General features: G+C 52.8%; 1 protein-coding gene across 3 annotated transcripts in view; it reads right to left on the minus strand.

Annotated features, from left to right (window-relative positions):
* Positions 1-7,851: 7,851 nt before the first annotated feature.
* The window catches only part of TMPRSS2 (transmembrane serine protease 2), a 44,247-nt gene continuing 30,904 nt past the window's right edge, over positions 7,852-21,194 (minus strand). For all 3 annotated transcript variants that reach the window (XM_064380169.1, XM_064380170.1, XM_064380168.1), the window contains exons 8-14: positions 18,668-18,711; positions 16,502-16,673; positions 15,053-15,228; positions 13,893-13,988; positions 11,635-11,777; positions 10,973-11,125; positions 7,852-9,408 (exon numbers count right to left, since the gene is read on the minus strand). In XM_064380169.1, the coding sequence (XP_064236239.1) occupies positions 9,397-9,408; positions 10,973-11,125; positions 11,635-11,777; positions 13,893-13,988; positions 15,053-15,228; positions 16,502-16,673; positions 18,668-18,711 (796 nt within the window). In that variant the 3' untranslated portion in view covers positions 7,852-9,396. The remainder of the gene's footprint in view (positions 9,409-10,972; positions 11,126-11,634; positions 11,778-13,892; positions 13,989-15,052; positions 15,229-16,501; positions 16,674-18,667; positions 18,712-21,194) is intronic.

Genomic DNA, 21,194 nt, shown 5'->3' on the forward strand with positions numbered 1-21,194 from the left:
TTGATTGTCACAGTCTCTGCTTACCTCCTAGCCCCTGGTGATTTAGTAAGAAGCTGTGAGAGAAGTTTGCTTTCCAGCATGAAGACAAAGCCCCGCCCTCAGATGCACCTGAATTGGACGGGGTGAAGGATGCTGTCTTCGCACTGGGAAAGGGATTTGCACCCTCAGAATCACTCTGTCTTGCAGCTCTCCCCTTCTCTGTATTCTTCTCAAACTTCTGTGTGCTGAGCATCACAGAAGCTTATTTCCTGGTTTTTGTAACGTCCCTTCACAAAGCCAGTGTTTTAGGAGCAGGAGTGTCGTGTGCGTGAGTCCTGTCGAAGCCCTGCCCCCTCCGTTTATAATAAACTAATTTCTAGTGGACACTGCTCTGCCTTGTTTTGTATTTTGGGAAGAAGCCTGAAAATAGCAGCAGGTAGGACTCAGTGGAGCAGTCAGTGCTGAAGCTGCCTTCTGCGGCAGGGCAGGTAGGAATGAGCGAAAGGACAGGGTCTGGTGATTTCCTAGAAACTGGAGGGAAATAGGAGAACAACCTTTAAAAAATGAAACCAAATGTGAAGCCCATGGTGCTAACTCTTAATGTGCACTGCTCAAGTGTCCAATGTGTCGAGTCACCAGGTGGGTACCTGGCACGGAGTTGAAAAACACAAGACCCAGTCAACAAGAGGTTGCTAGGCCGGGCACAGTGGCTCACACTGTACTCCCAGCACTTTGGGAGGCTGAGGTGGGTAGATCACCTGAGGTCAGGATTTCAGAACTAGCCAGCCTGACCAATATGGTGAAGCCCCATCTCTATACAAAAAATTAGCTGGATGTGGTGGTGCGTGCCTGTAGTCCCAGCTACTCACGAGGCTGAGACACAAGAATCGCTTGAACCCAGCTGGTGGAGGTTGCAGTAAGCCCAGATCACGCCACTGTACTCCAGCCTGGGTGACAGAGCAAGACTCCATCTCAAAAAAAAAAAAAAAAGAATTTTCCCAGTGGGACTTTACATGCAGAGGCTGTGGCTGGAGGAGTGGTATATGAAGCAGAGAAAGCAGAATACTAACCACGGAGACCGGAGGGTCCTCACTGAAGTTCTTTGCTCTAGCCTGGGGTGGGGAGACTGGAGCCATACCCTTACATCCTGACTCTGAGAACCATGGCTCCTAATCAGTGCTGCTCCGACCTCCCTCACCATGTGACCAAGGCAGGCTCAAGGGCAGGAAATTGAACAATGGACTGGATGGATGGGGCAGGAGAGGACCGGACCCTGTGTCCCTTAAAGGGAGGGTTGAAGCATCAGGATTGCCCAAGCTTGGGAAAGAGAAGGCCAACAGGCAATGAGAGAGATGAGGTGTGAGCACCGAGGCATGACATCCTCTGGGGAGGCACGTTCTAGATGATCAGTGTGGGGAATGGGGGTACTTTCTACAGAGGGGCCCCCCCCTCTCTCAGGGTGCCATGGCTGCCCTGCGAGCTATGAGCTCCCAGGCAGTGGAGGCGTCAGGCCAGGCTGCACAGCTGTTTGCTTGGCAGGATTGGGGGCTGGACCAGCAGCACCACCCCCTCCCCTCGGGACTCCCTCATCCTGTATCTCTTCTGACTCTCGGGACTCTATAATCCTTAATTCTTCGGGAATTTGAAGAATTTATTTCTAAGAGAGGGTGTTAGGAGAGCAGTAGGCATTTCACAAGCCCAGGTCAGCAACTGCGGCTGGGCAGTTCCTTCATAGCTCTCCCAGGTGCTGACGTGCACCTGCAGGTCGACATGGAGCTAAGTTAGCAGAGGCAGATCAGTTTCACTCACGCTTAAGGAAGAGACTTCACCAACACACAGAGTTTTGTAAGAATAGGGCTGGGCGGGTGCAAGCAGTCCCAATTCAGTACTGGGCACTCGTTCTCGAAGCGGACACGACGCAGGTCCTCTGACTGCGCTGGTGCGTCAGACAGGCCGGCCCTTCCGTGAGGCGGGTGCCCTCTCGTGGCAGACCTGGGAAACTTCTCCACCACCAGCTATCCCTTCCTTCTACCACCACCCAAGTCAGTCTTCCACCTGCCTTAAGGTTCTGCTGAACTGGAAACAGAGGCGTCAAAATGTTGCACGGTATTCTATTTTGCCACTGTTACAATTTTGCTAGTGATAACCAGGGAGGATGGAGGAAGAAAGTTGATGGTATGTGTCCCAGAGAACAGGAATTTCCCCAGGGGAGTGAACCTTCTGGGGACACCCCAAGATGCCCTCAAGGACTTTCCTTTCAGCCAAAATGAACATGTGTGGTTATCCCCCAGGCCTGTCCTCACTGGTCATCGAGAGGGGAGAGGGGAGAAGGGAGTGACCCCAGTGGTCAGAACCCGGACACAGCCCTGGAGACCACTTCGTGTGACTCCTTCCACACTTAGAGGGCCCCTGGGCTCAGGAAAGCAATAAAACTGCCCCTCCCTTCCCATCCCTCCATTTCCACCCATGACGGGCAGCACTGGGATCAGAGCCTGCTCTCTGGCTTCTGTGGCCAGCTCTCTCAGTGAAGCAGGAAAATAGGGTCTGGAGGCAGGGATCATAAGGCTTATTCACACTTCAGCTATAACAGGCACTATCCTCTCCACAGGACTATGCTGAGTAAATGACTTTGTAACTTTACTTTGTCTTCTTCGTTTACATAGGGCATACCCCAGGTAACCAGTGGAAATCTCCAGAGAATATTTAAACTCCCCAAATTCTGTAATGGGGCTCTTGAACCCCTAGGCTTGGGCCCTCTCCCACCCTGTGGCGTGTACTTTCATTCTCAATACATCTCTGCTATTCTTGGTTCATTCTTTTCTTGTTTTGTTTGTGCATTTTGCCTAATTCTTTGTTCAAGACACCAAGAACCCGGACACCCACCACCAGTAATGTAAGCACCGCCTTGACAGTCCATTGGCCTGTGCAGAACAGACAGGAATATAACAATGTCTGCTCAGGGACCTTCACGTCTGGGGCTCAGGGGACCCCATACGATGGGGTTGAGTTTGGAGCAGAGCAATGAGAGGGCCAGGAGCAAATCAAACAAACTGAAGTAGAAAGCCTCAGTTTTCCAGAACCCAGGGTCTGTCATGCTGCAGGTGCTTAATAAATGCTGTGGGAGGAGTGGAGACTTGGGGGTGCTGGGTGTGAACCTTGTTTGAATGACATTCAGGATTCGTGTATTAGTTTTCATGCTGCTGATCAAGACATGCCCAAGACTGCATTAATTTATAAAGATAAACAGATAAAGAGGTTTAATGGACTCGGACTCACAGTTCCACGTGGCTGGGGAGGCCTCATAATCATGGTGGAAGGCAAAAGGCACATCTTACTTGGTGGCAGGGAAGACAGAATAAGAGCCAAGGGAAAGGGGAAACCCTTTATAAAACCATCAGATCTCGTGAGACTTATTCACTACCGTGAGAACAGTATGGGGTATATCACCGCCATGATTCAATTACCTCCCACTGGGCCCTTCCCACAACATGTGGGAATTTTGGGAGCTACAATTCAAGACGAGACTTAAGTGGGGACACAGCCAGACCCTATCAACTCGTGACTATCTTCTAAGATGCTCAGGAGCACATGCCTTTCTTACTACCCTTCTCAAGCAAAAAGCAAAGACAAAAGCAACCAGTCAACTAGAAAGTTCTCCCAAACAACAGTTTTTGTTTCAGAGGAAGAGAATCCAATCTGAGTGGCAAATCCTCCTCTCAGTAACACTAAAAGCAACAAAAGGGACACAGTTCTTCGTTTCAAATGGTCAGATCCTGCTTTCATTTTCATCCAAGGGAAAAAAAGATCTGACTATTCGAGTAGCTCAGTGGGCTTTTTCGGAGATTGTAAAAGCAGCCTCTTCAGCTCCAGCAAAGAAGATGACTCCAACGAGCCATTTAGCCAAATATATCCCAACAAATATCTAGCTTATTTGTGGGGCAAACACATTTAAAAGGAGTTAGCTGCTGCATTAGTAAATTTTTTCAATGTTACTTTAGAAGTAGCATTTCTCTTAAAACACCAGACGCAACAGGAATGTAAGCTGTGGCTCATGCCGGGCTACTTTGATACACCATACTCCCTTTGTGTTCATAGCAGCAGAGGGTTGTGCCTGGAGTTGAACTCCAATCAGGGGTGGGTGTGGCTCTTTACAGAGTCAGGCTCTGGGGTGATAGTCTTGGCCTGAAGGGAAAAAGGGACTGGAGCTGGATCACGTAGCCATGGGAGCACCAGAAGAAAGAGCAGGAACACATAGGGCACCTGAGTTTAAGGCAAGACTATCCCCAACACTTCAGCTCCAGACAATGCCCACTCAGGAGTCATTCAATGGGCTGGGTGTGGTGGCTCACACATGTAATCCCAGCACTTTGGGAGGCCAAGATTACTTGAGACCAAGAATTAAGAGACCAAACTGGCCAATGTGGGGAAACCCCATCTCTACTAAAAATACAAAAATTAGCTGGGCATGGTGGTATGTGCCTGTAATCCCAGCTACTTGGGAGGTTGAGACATGAGAATAACTTGAACCCAGGAGATGGAGGTTGCAGTGAGCTGAGATTGCATCACTACACTCCAGCCTGGGCAACAGAGTGAGACTCTGTCTCAAAAAATAATAATAATTGATATGGTCTGGCTCTGCGTCCCCTCTCAAATCTCCTCTTGTAGCTCCCATAATTCCCATGTGTTGTGGGAGGGACCTGGTGGGAGATGATTGAATCATGGAAGCAGTTCTTCCCTGTGCTGTTCTCGTGATAGTGAATGAGTCTCACAAGATCTTGTGGTGTTGAGCCTGCCAGTGCACAGAAGTCAAGGATTGAGGTTTAGGAGCCTCTGCCTAGATTTCAGATGTATGGAAACACATGGATGCCCAGGCAGAAGTTTGCTGCAGGGGTGGGGCCCTCATAGAGAAGCTCTGCTAGGGCCGTGCAAGTTTTAAAAACAGATTTTTTTGTGCATGAGCTCTCTCTTTGCCTGCTGTCATCCATGTGAAATGTGATTTGCTCCTCCTTGCCTTCCACCATGATTGTGAGGCCTCCATAGCCATGTGGAACTGTAAGTCCAATAAACCTCTTTCTTTAGTAAATTGCCCAATCTCGAGTATGTCTTTATCAGCAGCACAGAAACAGACTAATACAGTAAATTGGTACCAGTAGAGTCGGGCACTGCTGTAAAGATACTTGAAAATGTGGAAGCGATTTTGGAACTGGGTAACAGGAAGAGATTGGAACAGTTTGGAGGGTTCAGAAGAAAACAAGAAAATGTGGGAAAGTTTGGAAGTCCCTAGAGACTTGGTGAATGGCTTTTTAAAATTATTATTATTATTTTTTGAGATGAAGTCTCACTCCATTGCCCAGGCTAGAGTGCACTGACAGGATCTCAGCTCACTGGAACCTCCACCTCCTGGGTTCAAGCGATTCTCCTGCCTCAGCCTCCCAAGTAGCTGGGATTACAGGAATCTGCCATCATGTCTGGCTAACTTTTGTATTTTTGTAGAGATGGGGTTTCACTCTGTTGACCACTCTGGTCTTGAACTCTTGACCTTAGGTGATCCACGTGCCTTAGCCTCCCAAAATTCTGGGATTACAGGCACAAATCACCACAACCAGACTTTTGAATGGCTTTGACAAAAATGCTAATGATATGGACAATAAAATCCAGACTGAGGTGGTCTCAGATAGAGATGAGGAACTTGTAGGGAACTGGAGCAAAGGTGACTCTTGTTATGTTTTAGCAAAGAGACTGGTGGCATTTTTCCCTTGCCCTAGACATTTGTGGAGCCTTGAACTTGAAAGAGATGATTTAGGGTATCTGGTGTAAGAAATTTCCAAGCAGCAAAGCATTCAAGAGGTGACTGGGGTGCTGTTAAAGGCAGGTTCAAAAGGGAAACAGAGCATAAAAGTTTGGAAAATTTGCAGCCTCACAATGCAATAGAAAAGAAAATCCCATTTTCTGAGGAGAAATTCAAGTCAGCTGTAGAAATTTGCATAGTTAATAAGGAGCTGAATGTTAACTTACAAGACAGTGGGGAAAGTGTCTCCAGAACATGTCAGAGGACTTCACAGAAACCCCTCCCATCACTGGCCCAGAGGTCTAGGAGGAAAAAGTGGTTTCATGGGCCAGGCCCAGGGTCCCCATGCTGTGTGCAGCCTAGGGACTTGGTGCCCTGCATCCTAGCCACTGCAGCCATGGCTAAAAGGGCCAACATAGAGCTTGGGCTGTGGCCTCAGAGGGTGCAAGCCCCAAGCCTTGGCAGCTTCCACATGGTGTCGAGCCTGCCACTTCACAGAAGTCAAAAATTGAGGTTTGGAAACCTCCGTCTATATTTCAGAAGATGTATGGAAACACATGGATGCCCAGGCAGAAGTTTGCTGCAGAGGTGGGGCCCTCATGGAGAACCTCTGCTAGGGCAGTGCAGAAGGGAAATGTGGGGTTGGAGCCCCTACACAGAGTCCCTACTGGGGCACTGCCAGTGGAGCTGTGAGAAGAGGGCCACCATCCTCCAGACCCCAGAATGGTAGATTCACTGACTGCTTGCACCAAGTGTCTGGAAAAGCCACAGACACTCAATGCCAGCCCACGATGCAGGCAGGAGGGAGACTATACCCTGCAAAGCCACAGAGGTGGAAACGCCCAAGACCATGAGAACCCACCTCTTCCATCAGCATGACCTGGATGTGGGAGATGGAGTTAAAGGAGATCATTTTAGTGCTTTAAGATTTGACTGCCCTGCTGGATTTTGTGCAAGGGGACTGCAGCCCCTTTGTTGTGGCCAGTTTCTCCCATTTGGAATGGCTGTATTTACCCAATGCCTGTACCCTCATTGTGTCTAGGAAGTAACCAGCTTGTTGTTTTTGATTTCACAGGCTTATAGGCAGAAGGGACTTGCCTTGTGTCAGAGACTTTGGACTGCGGACTTTTGAGTTAATGCTGAAATGAGTTGAGACTTTGGGGGACAGTTGGGAAGGCATGATTTGTTTTGAAATGTGAGGACATGAGATTTGGGGGTGTAGAGGCAGAATGGTATGGCTTGGTTCTCTGTTCCCACCCAAATCTCATCTTGTAGCTCCCATAATTCCCGTGTGTTATCAGAGGGACCTGATAGGAGATGATTGAATCGTGGGTGTGGGTCTTTCCCGTGCTGTTCTTATGATAGCGAATGGGTCTCACGAGATCTGATGGTTTTAAAAATGGGAATTTCTAGCTCAGCGCAGTGACTCATGCCTGTAATCCCAGCACTCTGGGAGGCCAAGGCGGTGGGATCATCTCAGGCTGGGAGTTTGAAACTAGTCTGGGCACATGGCAAAACCCCGTCTCCACTAAAAATACAAAATTATCCAGGGTGTGGTGGTGCATGCTTGTGATCTCAGCTACTCTGGAGGCTGGGGCAGGAGAATGGCTTGATCCCAGGAGGTGGAGGTTGTGGTGAGCTGAGATCGTGCCATTGCACTCCAGCCTGGGCAACAAGAGTGCAACTCTGTCTCAAAAAAAAGGGGGGTGGGGATTTTCTGTGCACAAGCTCTCTCTTTGCCTGCTGCCATTCACGTAACATGTGACTTGCTCCTCCTTGCCTTCTGCCATGATTGTGAGGTCTCCCCAGCCATGTGGACTGTAAGTCCAATAAATCTCTTTCTTTTGTAAATTGCACAATCTCAGGTATGTCTTTATTAGGAGCATGGAAACAGACTAACACAATAATAATGAGTCATTCGAAGGACCTCTCCAATAGGACAGGCTGCAGGAACTGAGGGCACCAACCAGAGGCGTGTCAAGCCCAGCCTTGCCTCACCTTGGTCCTTTGACCAGCAGCCTCAACATCACCCCCTTCCGAGAAAACACAGGCTGGTCCTGCTTGTCTGGCAGAACCCCAAGTAATTATTTGGAAAAAATTGCATAATTTATTTGCATGATATTCATTTTCATAATTGAACTTTACAGTTTAAAAAAGATACAAAAAAGACAAACAGTTGGTCACATAAATAAAAAGGGGCAATAAAGAAGGAAGATGTTTTCACCATTACAACGCTTTTTAGGATGTGTCTTGGGGAGCAGGCACCTATGATGCCACCTGTTTCCAAGGTCCCTGGGAATGCTGCCCTCTGCAGAGGCACGTGCACAGACGGATCCTGAGGATGGGCCTGCATGACCTTCCATGTCAAGGTTAAGTCCTAGCAGTATAATCATTCATTTCATTCTTGCAAACCAGCCTACTTGGCCAAGAGGCAGAACCATGGTAGAGTCATGCTTATGGTTATGGCACTTGGCAATGCAAGAGGGACCCTTCCCCCGGTTGGAAACCCATGGCATTGGAAGGGACCACAGAGAGTCCAAAATAAAACACATGTTTCTCTTCTTCACTGCCGCCACGGGCACTATCCTTCAGCACATTCATTTATAGAACATTGTCAGGAGCCAGTCATTTCGTCAAAGTAGCTCAAATAGGCCACTGCTCATACTTGGCAAGGATGATACAGTTTCAAAGAGTTTAATGTGGGTGAACTAATTGGAGACATCAAACGCTAAGATTCCAGGAGCACTGAGGTAGCAATGTGTAGAAACATACCATTGAAACAGTGTACCTTAAACTGAACATCCTGGATTTCCCCCATGGACCTCAATTTCCAGTGACTAGCAGGCCTAAAGAGGCCAACATGGTGCCAGACTTGGCATCCTGCCAGGACCAAGGGGCATGTGCAATCTCCAGGGTGGTGGGAGCAGGGCTGGGGAGGATGAGGAGGCGCCCCACTGGATGTGCAGGTGGAGACCTGCACCAGGAGTGCTCAGGGCACGTACCTTTGCAATGGCTTCCCTTGCACCAAGGGAAGACACTGTCTACACTCTCACCCGGTAAGAACAAAGAGGTTTCTGTTCCCCTTACAAGTGACTACCGCATCACCACCCATGAGGGGCTGGTCCCTTTATTTCGGGCCACCATCTAGGGCTGCTAGGATACTAAGAACCAATCAGCAGAAGTCCCTTGTGGAGAGCTAGGCAGGGGGGTGCTACCCAAGTGGCCCCAGAGGGCAGCCGCTGCAGGTGCCACCTGGCTGTTTCCCTTCCCATGTCTTTCCTTTTCCATCTCAAGCCGTCCAGCAGCTGAGAGGCAGCACCCCCTGGAAAGGATTCCGCAGGAAGATCCCAATGGGGCAGACTCCACCCCTCTCCTCCACACTTGGCTGCCATGCCCACAACCAGCTGGCCATCACCCCTGTGGACAAGGAGTTAGGGAGAGCAGGCCGGGCAGGGGAGCCACTGCAGCCTGCACAGAATGGCAGAGAGTGCCAAAGCCAGACACGCTGACTGATTGATAAAAACGAAGTGACCTCTGAATCGTCTTGAAGAGTGAATCATGCATGTGGAAGCCAAACCAGCCCCTTTGTTTTCTTGCAGAACCGCGTCGGGGGACGAAGATGATGCGGATTAGCCGTCTGCCTGTTCAAATAGGAAAAAAAAAGTGTGTTATTTTCTTAAGACAAACAAAGGTAGAGAATATTTTTTTCCTTTAGATTCACATGAAGTGCTTAGAAACCAAATAAGCAAGTTTGATAGCACAAAGGGATCGTGTTTCTCTCCAGTGTGGAGGTCAGAGTCAGGCTGAGCATGGCGGGACAGGAGCTGTAGGAGGAGCGGGCAGCGCATGCAGAGGCAGTTTGAGGGGCATCTCTTCAGCAGAGTCTGGGCTTCCCCCTCTGCTCTCCTGCCACACAGCCCTCCCCTCCCCGCACAGCCATGGGACTCACCTGCATTCGCCAAACACACCCACTCATTTTCTAGCTCCAACCTGGCACGAGTCCGCCCCTCAGCCTAGCTGACTGTCTCAGCCCTACCAGCTTTCCTCCTGCCCTGCCGCCCCTGGGGACATCTGTTTCCAGCACTGGGCCCTGTGCCCGGTGAGGCCCAGCTGGGTCCCTGGGCATGGGAAGGCCCTGAGTCCCATGTATCATCTGAAGGAGACACAGGTCGGGCCCTAGCAGGAAATGCTCCCTGGCTCTGCTCCTCCTTCAACAGACTGGGCATCTTGGGAGACTTGAGAGGAGACAGAATAGAGCGTTTTCTTCCACTAGTAGCCCAGCCCTGGAAAGCATAGAAATCTGAGAAAACCACAGGTCCTGAGGCCCCTCAGATGAGAAGATCTGGTTCTCACCTGCTATCTGGGCAATGCCCAAGGCCGGGGCTCTGCTAAGCAGAGATGTCCATGAGGCGCACATGGAACCCCTGGGACCCCCCCTCGTGCTCGAGTCTGGAGCACCAGAGAACTCTGGGTGCTCCTGACATTGAGGGCTGCCCAGGGGCCACTCAGTAGCCCCAGAAAAGGGTGGGCATAGTCAGCTCTTTCCTCTGCTCTCTATAAATCAAAGGTTTCATGTGAGGCCAGGGGCAGTGGCTCATGCCTGTAATCCTAGCACTTTGGGAGGCCGAGGCAGGTGAATCACCTGAGGTCAGGGCTTCGAGGCCAGCCTGGCCAATATGGAGAAACACCGTCTCTACTAAAAATACAAAAGTTAGCTGGGCGTGGTGGCTCGTGCCTGTAATCCCAGCTCTTCAGGAGGCTGCGGCAGGAGAATCGCTTGAACCCGGGAGGTAAAGGTTGCAGTGAGCCAAGATCGCGCCACTACACTCCAACCTGGGCGACAGAGTTAGACTCCATCTCAAAAAAAAAAAAAAAAAGTTTGATGTGAGGTGGTCTGGGTGGAATAACTGAGTCAGCCGAGCCAGCAGTAAGTGTGGTCGGCAGAGCACAAAGGCGTTTCACACAAGCCGAGCCCAGCGCTTTCATCCAAGCACCAGGAGAAATATGCAAGTGAAGCCAGAGAGAGGCCACGGGTGATGGGTAGGCACAGGATGGGGACGGGGCTGTGGCTGGAGGAAGCAGGATTTGGTTCACGCCAACCAGTGGTCAGCAGTCAGCTTCTGGCAGCAGAACCACGCCTAACAGATGTCTGGCTTTGGCTCAAGGAACTAGAGAACACAGTCAGAAGGAGGACGGGATAGTTACCCTCATTTGTTGGTAAATCCAGTCCGTGAACACCGTCACATTCCCATACACTCCTGGTCTGTAAGCCTTGGCACAGCCAGATCCCCAGCTTGTATCCCCGATCAGCCACCAGACACTGTTCTTCAAAGTGACCAGAGGCCCTCCACTGTCACCCTGGGGGACATAGCAAGGTACGAAGAGCAGAAAATCAAGTCACAATCCATTGGACACCACTGACCAGGCCTAGAGGATGTGGGGGCGTGGGTCACAGTGTGAGTTACGAGTGATTGTGTGGGCTTCGAATCCCCACCAACAAGGGGTGACGGTAATAGAGATATAACCCCCAAAGAGACAACCCCAGCTGTGAATTTTAATCTGTACACGCTAATAGTTACTAAATAAATTGCTGTTCGTAATTTAAAATGGTCTAAATACTTGCTTCTGCTCCACTGACACTTTTGCTAACTCCGTTTTTCAGAGAGCGCGTGGCGCGCAGGCTTTGCTGGTTGTACCTGCTTCTGTCACCGAAGCGTTTGCCCTGTTTGTGGCCATTGCTTCCCATGGCTGCCCCAAGCTGGCTCCGTGTCCCTGAGAAGGCTCTGCTGACCCCAAGAATGCCCTGCCTCTCAGGGATTTCAGTAGGATCTGGCAAGGCGCAAAGTAGAATAAAAATGTTGAATGACCTGGCAGGAATCGACGGTCCCCTGCAGGAAGCCGGCACAGATCATGGCTGGCGTGATGAGGTTGTTGTAGACGTATCTGCTGTTGCATCTCTGCGGGTCAATGAGAGGCACCATGGCAGCATTCAGCACATCTGAGGTCTTCCCTAAGGACAGGGGGACTTGGTGAGCTCCCAGTGTTGGCAGCAGCTCTCTCAGGAAGAGTACGCTTCCCTCCCTGAGACCTCCACACACACTATGCAGGTGGCCACACAGCTCTCTCCAGCCCTGCCCTGCAATGGGCACACCCCTCTCTCCAGCCCTGCCCCCCGTCAGCCCATCCTAGCACCAAGCCCTCTCCTGGGGAACCTGGATTCTCCTTACCACTGGCAGTGCCTGTGTTGAGTGCAGCTCTGGAGTTTAGCTTCAGGGAATGAACTTCCCAGCTCTGAAGCTCCAGGGCTCCATCAGTGCCATGCAATCCTCCTCTCATTCACCTGATGGCTTGGTTCTACTGAACCACTTTCCTGCTCCTCACTGAACCCTACCCAGGACACACGGGCTCCTGTTTCCCCTCTGCCACACACCCTTCTGGAGCACACACGACCCTCTCTAGACCACCTGCTTCTCGGCTCCGCTGCACGTTAGAACTTCTCAAGACGCGGCCTGCGCCTGCTGCCTCCGCATCTGCTCTTGCTTTGCTGATCCCCCCGTGGGTATCTCCTGGGTACCATGGGCCTAACGTGCCAAACCAGAACCACCCATCGCACCCTCTCCCACCCTAAATTCTCACCAACCCATATTCCCTGGCTTGGAAAAGGGCACCACCCGCCACGCTGGGGCTTCAGTCACAGAGTCGAAAGCCATGGTCCCTGACTTCTCACCCTCTGTCCCACAGACATGCGACCCATCAGCAAGTCTGGTGGCTCTACCCCAAATGCACCGTCATGTCTCCACGTCCATGCCCGCACCTGCCTTCCTGCCTCAGGAAACCACAGCAATGGCCTCGTCACCGTCATCATCTCATCCATTCATCCTCACCCTTCCTGTGACTCCCTGTACAGCTGCCAGATCACGGCACTCCCCTGTTCACGACCTCCCTAACTTAAGCAGATGAGAAGTTGATGACTTCACCATAATCCATAAGTTGTGCAATCTGGCCTCAGCCCACCTCCTTGGCCCCTTGATCACCACGCCTTAAGACACATGCACTAGCCTTTTCGTTCTGTACACATCTCTGCCATTTGAGTCTCAGCTCAAATGCCACCTCTTCTGAGAAGCCCTCCTTGACCACCCCTTTAAAGTAGCCAGGTCCATGCAATCCTCACCCTCAGGTATTGGGAAGAACCTCACTCAGTTGTTTGTCTCCTGTCTGTCTGACCACACCTGCCCCTCCCCACATCCGCAAGGGACTTGAAGCTCTTGAGAGCAGAGTGTCTGTTTTACTCTGTTCACTTCTGCATTCCCGGCACCTGAGTAGCACTTAGCCCAGGCTAGGCGCAGGTGCGCACAAATATTTGCTGATATTCCTTCATCTTGGGTTCCACAAGGCCTTGCCCAGCCTGGGCTCCACTGCAGTAAGTTTCTGCTGATGAGGTGCCAGGATGCCCCCCACTACCTCCCCCGACACTCCCCCCAAATCACCCAACCTTTGTACTTTCCCCTTGTTTGAAAGGATTTGTTGTCTGTCTGGTCTGGACGCTTTTGAGAAGGATATAAACGTTGTGTAAAATGAACCTTTGTGCCTGCCGCTGGGCACTCCCAGCCCTCCATAAAAATGAAGCAGCTGGGCTCCCTTCATTTGAATGTGTCAGAGAGAAACACAGATCCCAACTGAAGGGCGCTGAGCGGGCCCCTCTCTGTGGTTATCAGGGCAGAGGACAAGGCTTAGATGTGGCCACCACAGGTCCAGGAAGCCCATCCCCACCAAGCCCACGGTCACTCAGCCGTGGAGGCTTCGGTGGGATTTCCGGGGCAGCTCTTAACTCACAACGGGTGCAACACGGGAGACCCTGCACCTCTAACCTCGTGTGACCCAGATACTTCAGAAGCCGTTCCGCATGCAGCTCCATTTGGTCGTAATAAGAACACTGTGTACTAGGTAGGCTAGGCAGGATTTCTGCCATTTAGCAGATGGAGAAACTGAGGCACAAGGAGCTGGGGAATCACCTAAAGTCATCCAATCATTGAGTAGTAGAACTGGGATTAAAACCTGGGCCTCCCACTCCCGAACCCCATGCTCCATCTGTGGCCCTGCAGACCTGCATGCGCGGGAGCCTCACCTTTCTCCTCAGTGGCCCCCCACCCGGAAATCCAGCAGGGCTGTTCTGGATCCAGATTCATGCCTGGGTTGGGCAGACACACTGGTTTTACTGCGTCTGTTTCAAGAAGAGGAAACACAGTGAGCCAGGCCGGTCTCACCCGAGGCCTCAGCCTATGTCTCCACCTGGACTTCCCACATGCGGCCGCTGGGCCTGGCACCCTGACCACCCTGCCCAGAGGACCCTGCATCCCAACAAGCCCCGCACTTTCACTTTCTGCCCCTGCCAGACCCCTCCTTCTGGCAGGCAAGAAGTTATGCTACTTATAAGTGAACTTATTTTCTAGTTCTGCCTATAAGTGGAATTATTTGCTAGCTCTGCTCCTAAAAGTACACATTTCCAGGTCACCAAGATGGAAAAGACACACAGGAGACAATAGCCAAAATGGCGATGGACTCCGCTTTCTCCCCAGAGGCCCGTGCAGGACACCACACCGTTGCTCATGCGTTTGCTTTTCTATACGTGAACCATTTCCCAATGTGAATACCGACACGTTATAGGGAGGGGTGAGGTTTTGCTGTTTCTGCATCCACATGGGTCTAGAACATTCCAGACCCTTGGATGGACCAGAGTGGGACTGAATAAGAAGCTAAGAGAAAGCATGTTTGCTCTAAATTAAGCATCTTGCTTTAAGAATGTATCTTTAAAAATCAAGGATCTTTACATATTTTAGGCCAGTCGTTCTCAACTGGAAGTGACTTTGCCTCAAGGGCGATGTTTGGCAATGCCAGCAGACAACATTGGTTGTCACAACTTGGGAGTCACTGGCCTCCAGTGGGTGGGGGCCGGGGACGCTGCTAAACATCCTACAAGGTACAAGACAGCGCCACAGCAGAGCCGCCCCGGTGCTAAGAGTGCTGCAGTGGGAAAGCCCGGCCCTAGCCTTTTCCGCATCTGGCTTGAGTCACTGCCACTCAGAACAGTACAGAACAGATGTAGCGGCTGCTGCCTCCCCCAGAACGAGGCAGGTGCTCTCGGCCTCTTCCAGCCTCTCCCATGGGTCACCCGCTGCACGCCACCCTCGCTGCTTCCCTCCCATTTAGCATAGCAAGAGTGTCATTTCCAATCGACACCTCCTAAAGACTCGGCCGACTTGCTTGCCAAGCCCGAGCCACGCGTACCACTGAAAGTCAGAGACGTCTGCAGCTTCATCAGCGCAATGTCATTGTTCTTGGTCTGGGAGTCGTAACTTGGATGAGAAATCACTTTTTCTACTCGGTGTCCACTTCCATAGAACATGAGAGATTGGCTCAAAATCCCCGCAAATGCCGTCCAATGCCGAGGATTGTTAAGAGGTCTGGAAGAGAATAAGACTCAGTATCTCAGAGCCACAAACAGGGAGCCCTCGGCGGATGAACTTCCAACATTAGAAGCTGGAGGCGAGACACCCAGAGGCAGGACGACTCACCAAAAACCACACAGGGAGACGGTGGAGGAGGGGACTCGGCCTCCCCTGCTCCCCGACACTCCCCCCGCCCAGAGTCCCTGCCTCAGCCCCCAACCTCGTCCCTCTTTCTGGCTCTTGTGTCACCTTCGAGGAATCTGCACCACTCACAATGGGGCCGACATCCTTCCCTGGGCTTTCACGGCCATCTCCAGCAGGACTGGCCCTTATTTTCCTTTATATGTCAAAGCATTTCCTGGCACAGGGTAGGTGTTTAATACATGGGTACTGATGAACAGGCTTGAACTTCACTATCAATCAAACCATTTCCTTTATCCAGGTGTTTCCCTCTTAAGAGAATCCCAGCTCCTAGAGGGCCCAGCGCACCCGGGGATGTGAAGAGGGGGAGAGGAGGGAGCACCCTTGGGTAACAGTCCTTTCTTCCTCCACCTTCACGACAGCCCGAGAGGAGGAGGGCGCACCCACCTTATGGGGCAGACGCCACGGATCAGAGACGTTGAGTGACTCGCCTAAGGCCTTGCAGCCAGAGCGGACTGGGCCGAGTCAAACCCGTTCAGCCTCTCTTTAAGGCAGAAAAATACATCCTCCGAGTGAGGCCTCCAGAGCAGCATGTGACCAAAATCATTATGTGTTAAAGAAAAAGGGGAGGGGGTGGTAGCTTCCACAAATGCTAACGCTAAAACCGCACAGGTAGTCTCACCCCTGCCTAACCCTCTGCATGAGCTGTGCTGTGGGTCAGAGCACTTCACCCCAGGGACCTTCCAGCAGGGCGGCCTGAGGCCCCTGCGCCCGTCTGAGTGTGCTGTCTCAGTCTCCTGGGACTAGCGTTTCGGAGAGAGGAGACCTCGGGGGCCGGGACTTCACTCAAGGGCAGGACAGTGGCTGGAAGGAAAGCGGGTCACGGCAACCTCGTGGAGAATGTCCCACCTGCACCTTCACCCCGCGTGCAAGGGACACACAGTGCACACGTGCTGAAGGATGACACAGCCGTGCACTGCCCAGCACGAGCGCACGTGGTGCCCCACAACTCTAGGAAGCAGGCGCAATACTCTCCCCATTTAAACACTAGGACCCCGGGCTGCAAGGGTGGAGACCCTGCTCAAGGTCACAGGGCGGCAGGAGGCCAGCCTGGAGCCCCCACCCAGCCCGCACCGCCCTGGCATACTTTTCCACGCAGTGGGCGGCCGTCACGATCCACTCGGGGGTGATGATGGAGCCTCCACACACGTGGACGTCCTGGACGTGCAGGCTGACCTGCCAGGGCCACGCCCCCTCGACGGCTCCCACACCACCCACGATCCTGCTCTGGCGGTTTGAGTTCGAGGTGACCCCGCAGGCTGAGGGTGACAAACAGGAGGCCAGTGGGGTGAGAACAGCAGAAGTCACCCAGTCACCCAGCACCCTCCCCCCTGAGGGTCTCCCCTGGTGCAAGGACAGGGCGGGTGCCAGGGGCACCACTGCTGGGGGCAGACACAGGGGTCTCTTCTTGCTTGGGGAAGGGAGGACGCCCCTCCAGCCTACCCAGACCCAGAAGCACACATCCCTGAACACTCCTGTGACCCAACAGAGCCTCCTGGGAGCCAGGTGGGGGTGTCCTGGATAATGAGGTCTTGGGGGCTCCTAGGGTCTTGGACTGACACCGCCCAGGGGCCCCAGATTCCCACACAAAGAAAAGGAGGATGGGAGGGACAGGGCTGGGAGTGAGTGAGGGGGTGAGGAGACCAGGGGTGAGTGAGAGGGTGAAGGGGTGAGTGAGTGAGGGGGTGAGGGGCTGAGGGGTGAGGGGATGACAGGGTGGGTGAGAGGGTGAAGGGGTGAGTGAGGGGTTGAGGGGCTGAGTGAGGAGGTGAGTGAGGTGAGTGAGGAGGTGAGTGAGGAGGTGAGTGGGGGTGAGTGAGGTGAGTGAGGGGGTGGGTGAGGTGAGTGAGGGGGTGAGTGAGGAGGTGGGTGAAGGGGTGAGTGAGGAGGTGGGTGAGGTGAGTGAGGGGGTGAGTGAGGAGGTGGGTGAAGGGGTGGATGAGGGGGTGAGTGAGGAGGTGGGTGAGGGGGTGAGTGAAGGGGTGAGTGAGGGGTGAGTGAGGAGGTGGGTGAAGGGGTGGGTGAGGGGGTGAGTGAGGGGTGAGTGAGGAGGTGAGTGATGGGATGAGTGAAGGGGTGAGTGAGGAGGTGAGTGAGGGGGTGAGTGAGGGAGTGAGGAGGTGAGTGAGGAGGTGAGTGGGGGTGAGTGAGGAGGTGAGTGAGGGGGTGGGTGAAGTGAGTGAGGAGGTGAGTGGGGGTGAGTGAGGAGGTGAGTGAGGGGGTGGGTAAGGTGAGTGAGGGGGTGAGTGAGGAGGTGGGTGAAGGGGTGAGTGAGGAGGTGGGTGAGGTGAGTGAGGGGGTGAGTGAGGAGGTGGGTGAGCGGGTGGGTGAGGGGGTGAGTGAGGAGGTGAGTGAGGGGGTGAGTGAGGGGGTGAGTGAGGGGGTCAGTGAGGAGGTGAGTGATGGGATGAGTGAAGGGGTGAGTGAGGGGTGAGTGAGGAGGTGAGGGGTGAGTGAGGCCTGCCACCTTCCCTGCTTCCTCTGTGTGAGTGTCTTCTCCACCGGGAGGTGGGTGCACGGGCAGAGGGCAGGGTGGGTGCCATGTGCCCTTGGGGCTGTGCTGGACCCCCACTCAGGACCTAAAGAAGACCTGAGCCCAGCCCTATAGGGAAGTGACTGTCAGCACCTTCCACCTCTTCAAATGAAAAGCTGAGCTCAGGACCACGGCCCCAGCACTGGGCCACCCCAGAGGATGAGAGGGACGGTGGCTTCCAGACTTGCAAATGGTTTAGAAACTGTAAGCACTCCAGAGATGCGGACGCCCAAATCTAAGCCCCCGTCCAAAATTCAGGAGAGAAGACACAAGAGCGTGCTTGATCTCTGGGCTCGTCCCTCCTCCCGGGTCCCACTGGCTGGTGAGTGCCTGGTGGCCACACCACGGTGCTGGACCGCAGCCCTGCAAATGCTCCAAGTCCACATTCCGCGGCTGCCAGGGCTCACTAACGCCACCCCCTTCACTCTCAGCTGCCGAGTCTCCAGCTCACAGGTGGCACAGAGCGTAGGGCCTTGTCAGCTTCCTGAGCATGCCTGACTCAGGGGGTGTCCCTTGGACCCAAGACTGAAGGTGTCTACTAGCCATCAAAATCCAAATCAGAAGCTCCTTGGACAGAGCCAGAGGCTGCCAGGCACATCCTGACCCCTGACCCCACCTCCTTCCCTCTCCATGCCCCCAGAGACACAGGGAGTCCTGTTCTGAAGGTAGAGAGTGTGTCCTAGTTAGAAGTATCAAGAGAGGGAATCCGGACGCACTTACCTATACAGCGCAGAGAAACCACTGCTTTTGAAGAACAGGCATCACTACAAAAGAACAGGGGAAATTCAGGTCACCATAGTGAGTGAGGGGTCACCTGCCTCTCACGTGCTTAGAGATCAGTCGTTTCTTCCAAACTCCCTCTCCTGTCTTCTGAGACGTAGAAGGGTCTGCTACTTACAGCTCCAATAAGGTAAGTAAATCCACAGAGGGACAGTAGCAAAGACCAGACACTGAGCCAAGGTACGTGGCTCACATCCCCGCCGTGTGACCTTGGGCAGGTTACTTAACCTCTCTTAAAACTATACCAACTCCTAGGGCGGTTCTGAGGGTCAGCATACAATAACGCTAGTTTTCATTCTTCCTCTTAGAATTGAAAATCATCTTCTAATTTTGTAAGGAAGTCACTTGGAAACTTCTGGGCTCATATGACTGCTTTACATTTGGAGTGTTGAAAGCAATGGAAGCAATAATTTGCCTGCGATTAGAAGAAAGATAAGTTACTCATTTGGGAGTCAGACATCCCAGGTCATGGATGAAGAGGAAGTAACGGATACATTCTGTCCTGCTCTGACTTTCCTGGGATCTGCTGAGAAGGAAAGACGCAGCCCCCGACACGCAGAGCTGGCCCGGCCCTGACAGCTGGACCGCGCGTTCTGCAGAATGTGAACAATTTCACTGAGCACCGCATCAGACTAGGCTGCTCCATGGCCCAGATGGGGCGAGACACCGGGAGCCTCCTCCGAAATGATGTCTTCACAGACGGAACAGGAACCTTGTCAGAACCACAAAACCACGACCTGACATCCATCTCCTCCCGTCCTGGCTAACTGGAGCGACGGACCTGTCTTTACCAATCACAGCCTTAGCCTAGCCTCATTCCAACCTCCTCCTAGAAAAAACATCATAAGGCAGCCATCACAGAATTACCCTTGCTTCCCAAGAGCAAAGTCCTGCTTCCTCCAACTGCCCCAAACCACCTCGCAGGAGCCCCAGCCTGGCAATAAGTCCTTCCTCACACCCTCTTATTGAGGCTCACCCCCCAGGTCCCCAGTGACAGTAGGTGCATTCCAGGTGGACTCTGGCTCTGGGGCAGTGACATGGCCAAGCAAAGACAAGTTCCCTTTAAGAAAAGACATTTTCTAAGAATCCTAAGGTCAGCAGAGACAGCCCTGTGTGGTCATAGCACCAGGGCACATGTGGTTATTCACAGAAGCCTGACAGGAAGGAAGCCAAGAACTCAGGCATCAAAGGGCAACTCCTGTCCAAAGAGAGGAAAAGAGGTGTCCCCGCCCCTACCGCCACCGTGGAGACAGAAGAGAACCCACCAGACAATGGCCTTCTCTTCTTTCTTCCAAGCCCTCCAGCTACCTTGTGAGTTCCCAGTGCTCTTGCCAAGGGATGGCGGCACCTCCTCCCCTCCCCCTGCCCCTGCCTGGCTGGACTTGGAGCCCTGCCTCCGTGTGTAACCCAGGAAGACAAAGAACCACTCAGCATTTACAAAGTGCCCAGGCAGCTGTGTTTAGCTTCTCCACAGAGACAAACCGCAGCCCTGCCGTTGTTACAGGTACACCTGGCTGTGCACGGCCCTCCCCACTAGGCTTGCCTCACCACATTCCCCAGGACAGCAGGCTGCAGTGGAAGTCAGGCCCCCAGACACCTCTGCCAGCGGCCCCCAGGAATGCAAACCTGCCCCAGCCTCCCACTCAGAGGAAAGGTGGCACGGGGTGATTAGTGCATCCTCCCTGAAATGCAGCACCTGGCACCTGGCAGGCAGGGAGGTGACGCCTAGACACCAGGGATGAGCTCTGCAGACCTGGGAGGCAAGGAGAACCCATGGGCAAAGGACATTGTGTATCTTTCACATCATTAAACCCTCATAACAGCAGCAATCATAGCCAGACTGCAAACGTCTTACCTATGTGCAAAGCAAAAGGAATAGCCTAAGTCCATCCCTTCGTCATCATTCATCACGTGACCTGCGTCTTGTGCCCACCTCCGCCCCCGGGACAGACCACGACTCCTTCCCAGGTCGCCAGAACGCTGCCCACCCCTGGCAGAGCACCCTCCGACACTGCTGTCCCAGGGCTGGGGCTAAGGGGACCAGCCAGCCCCTCTGCCTGGAGCAGAGCAGGAATTTCCTTGCTGGAACTGGCAAAGTCCCTGGCAAACTGGGATGAGTCAGTCGCCCTAGCTGGGACCCTGAGATATTATTCTGGATTCCTAGAGCCATGCCCCGACACAACAGGTACTCTCTAAATGTCTGAAGAAGCAAAGGGAAATAGAGTTGAATGTTGATGTTGCCATGTTATCCGCTACCAACGAGGGCACACGGTAGAGCCTGAAAATGAAATAGCAGAGAAACCTCAGCCACTTCCTACCAGTCCTGGTCAGACTTGAATCTCCTCCCCATGCAAAACCCATCCAGACGGAGCACTGCAGCTTAGAGAAATCAGACTCAGGACAGCGGTTCCCCATGGCGTCTCCTAGTCAATTTCATTCCAAAATTTTTCAAAGAAGGGACCACGTC

This window comes from Aotus nancymaae, unplaced genomic scaffold (assembly GCF_030222135.1).
Source record: "Aotus nancymaae isolate 86718 unplaced genomic scaffold, 86718_ANA_hifiasm-v0.15.2.pri h1tg000022l_1, whole genome shotgun sequence".
NCBI lineage: Eukaryota > Metazoa > Chordata > Mammalia > Primates > Aotidae > Aotus > Aotus nancymaae.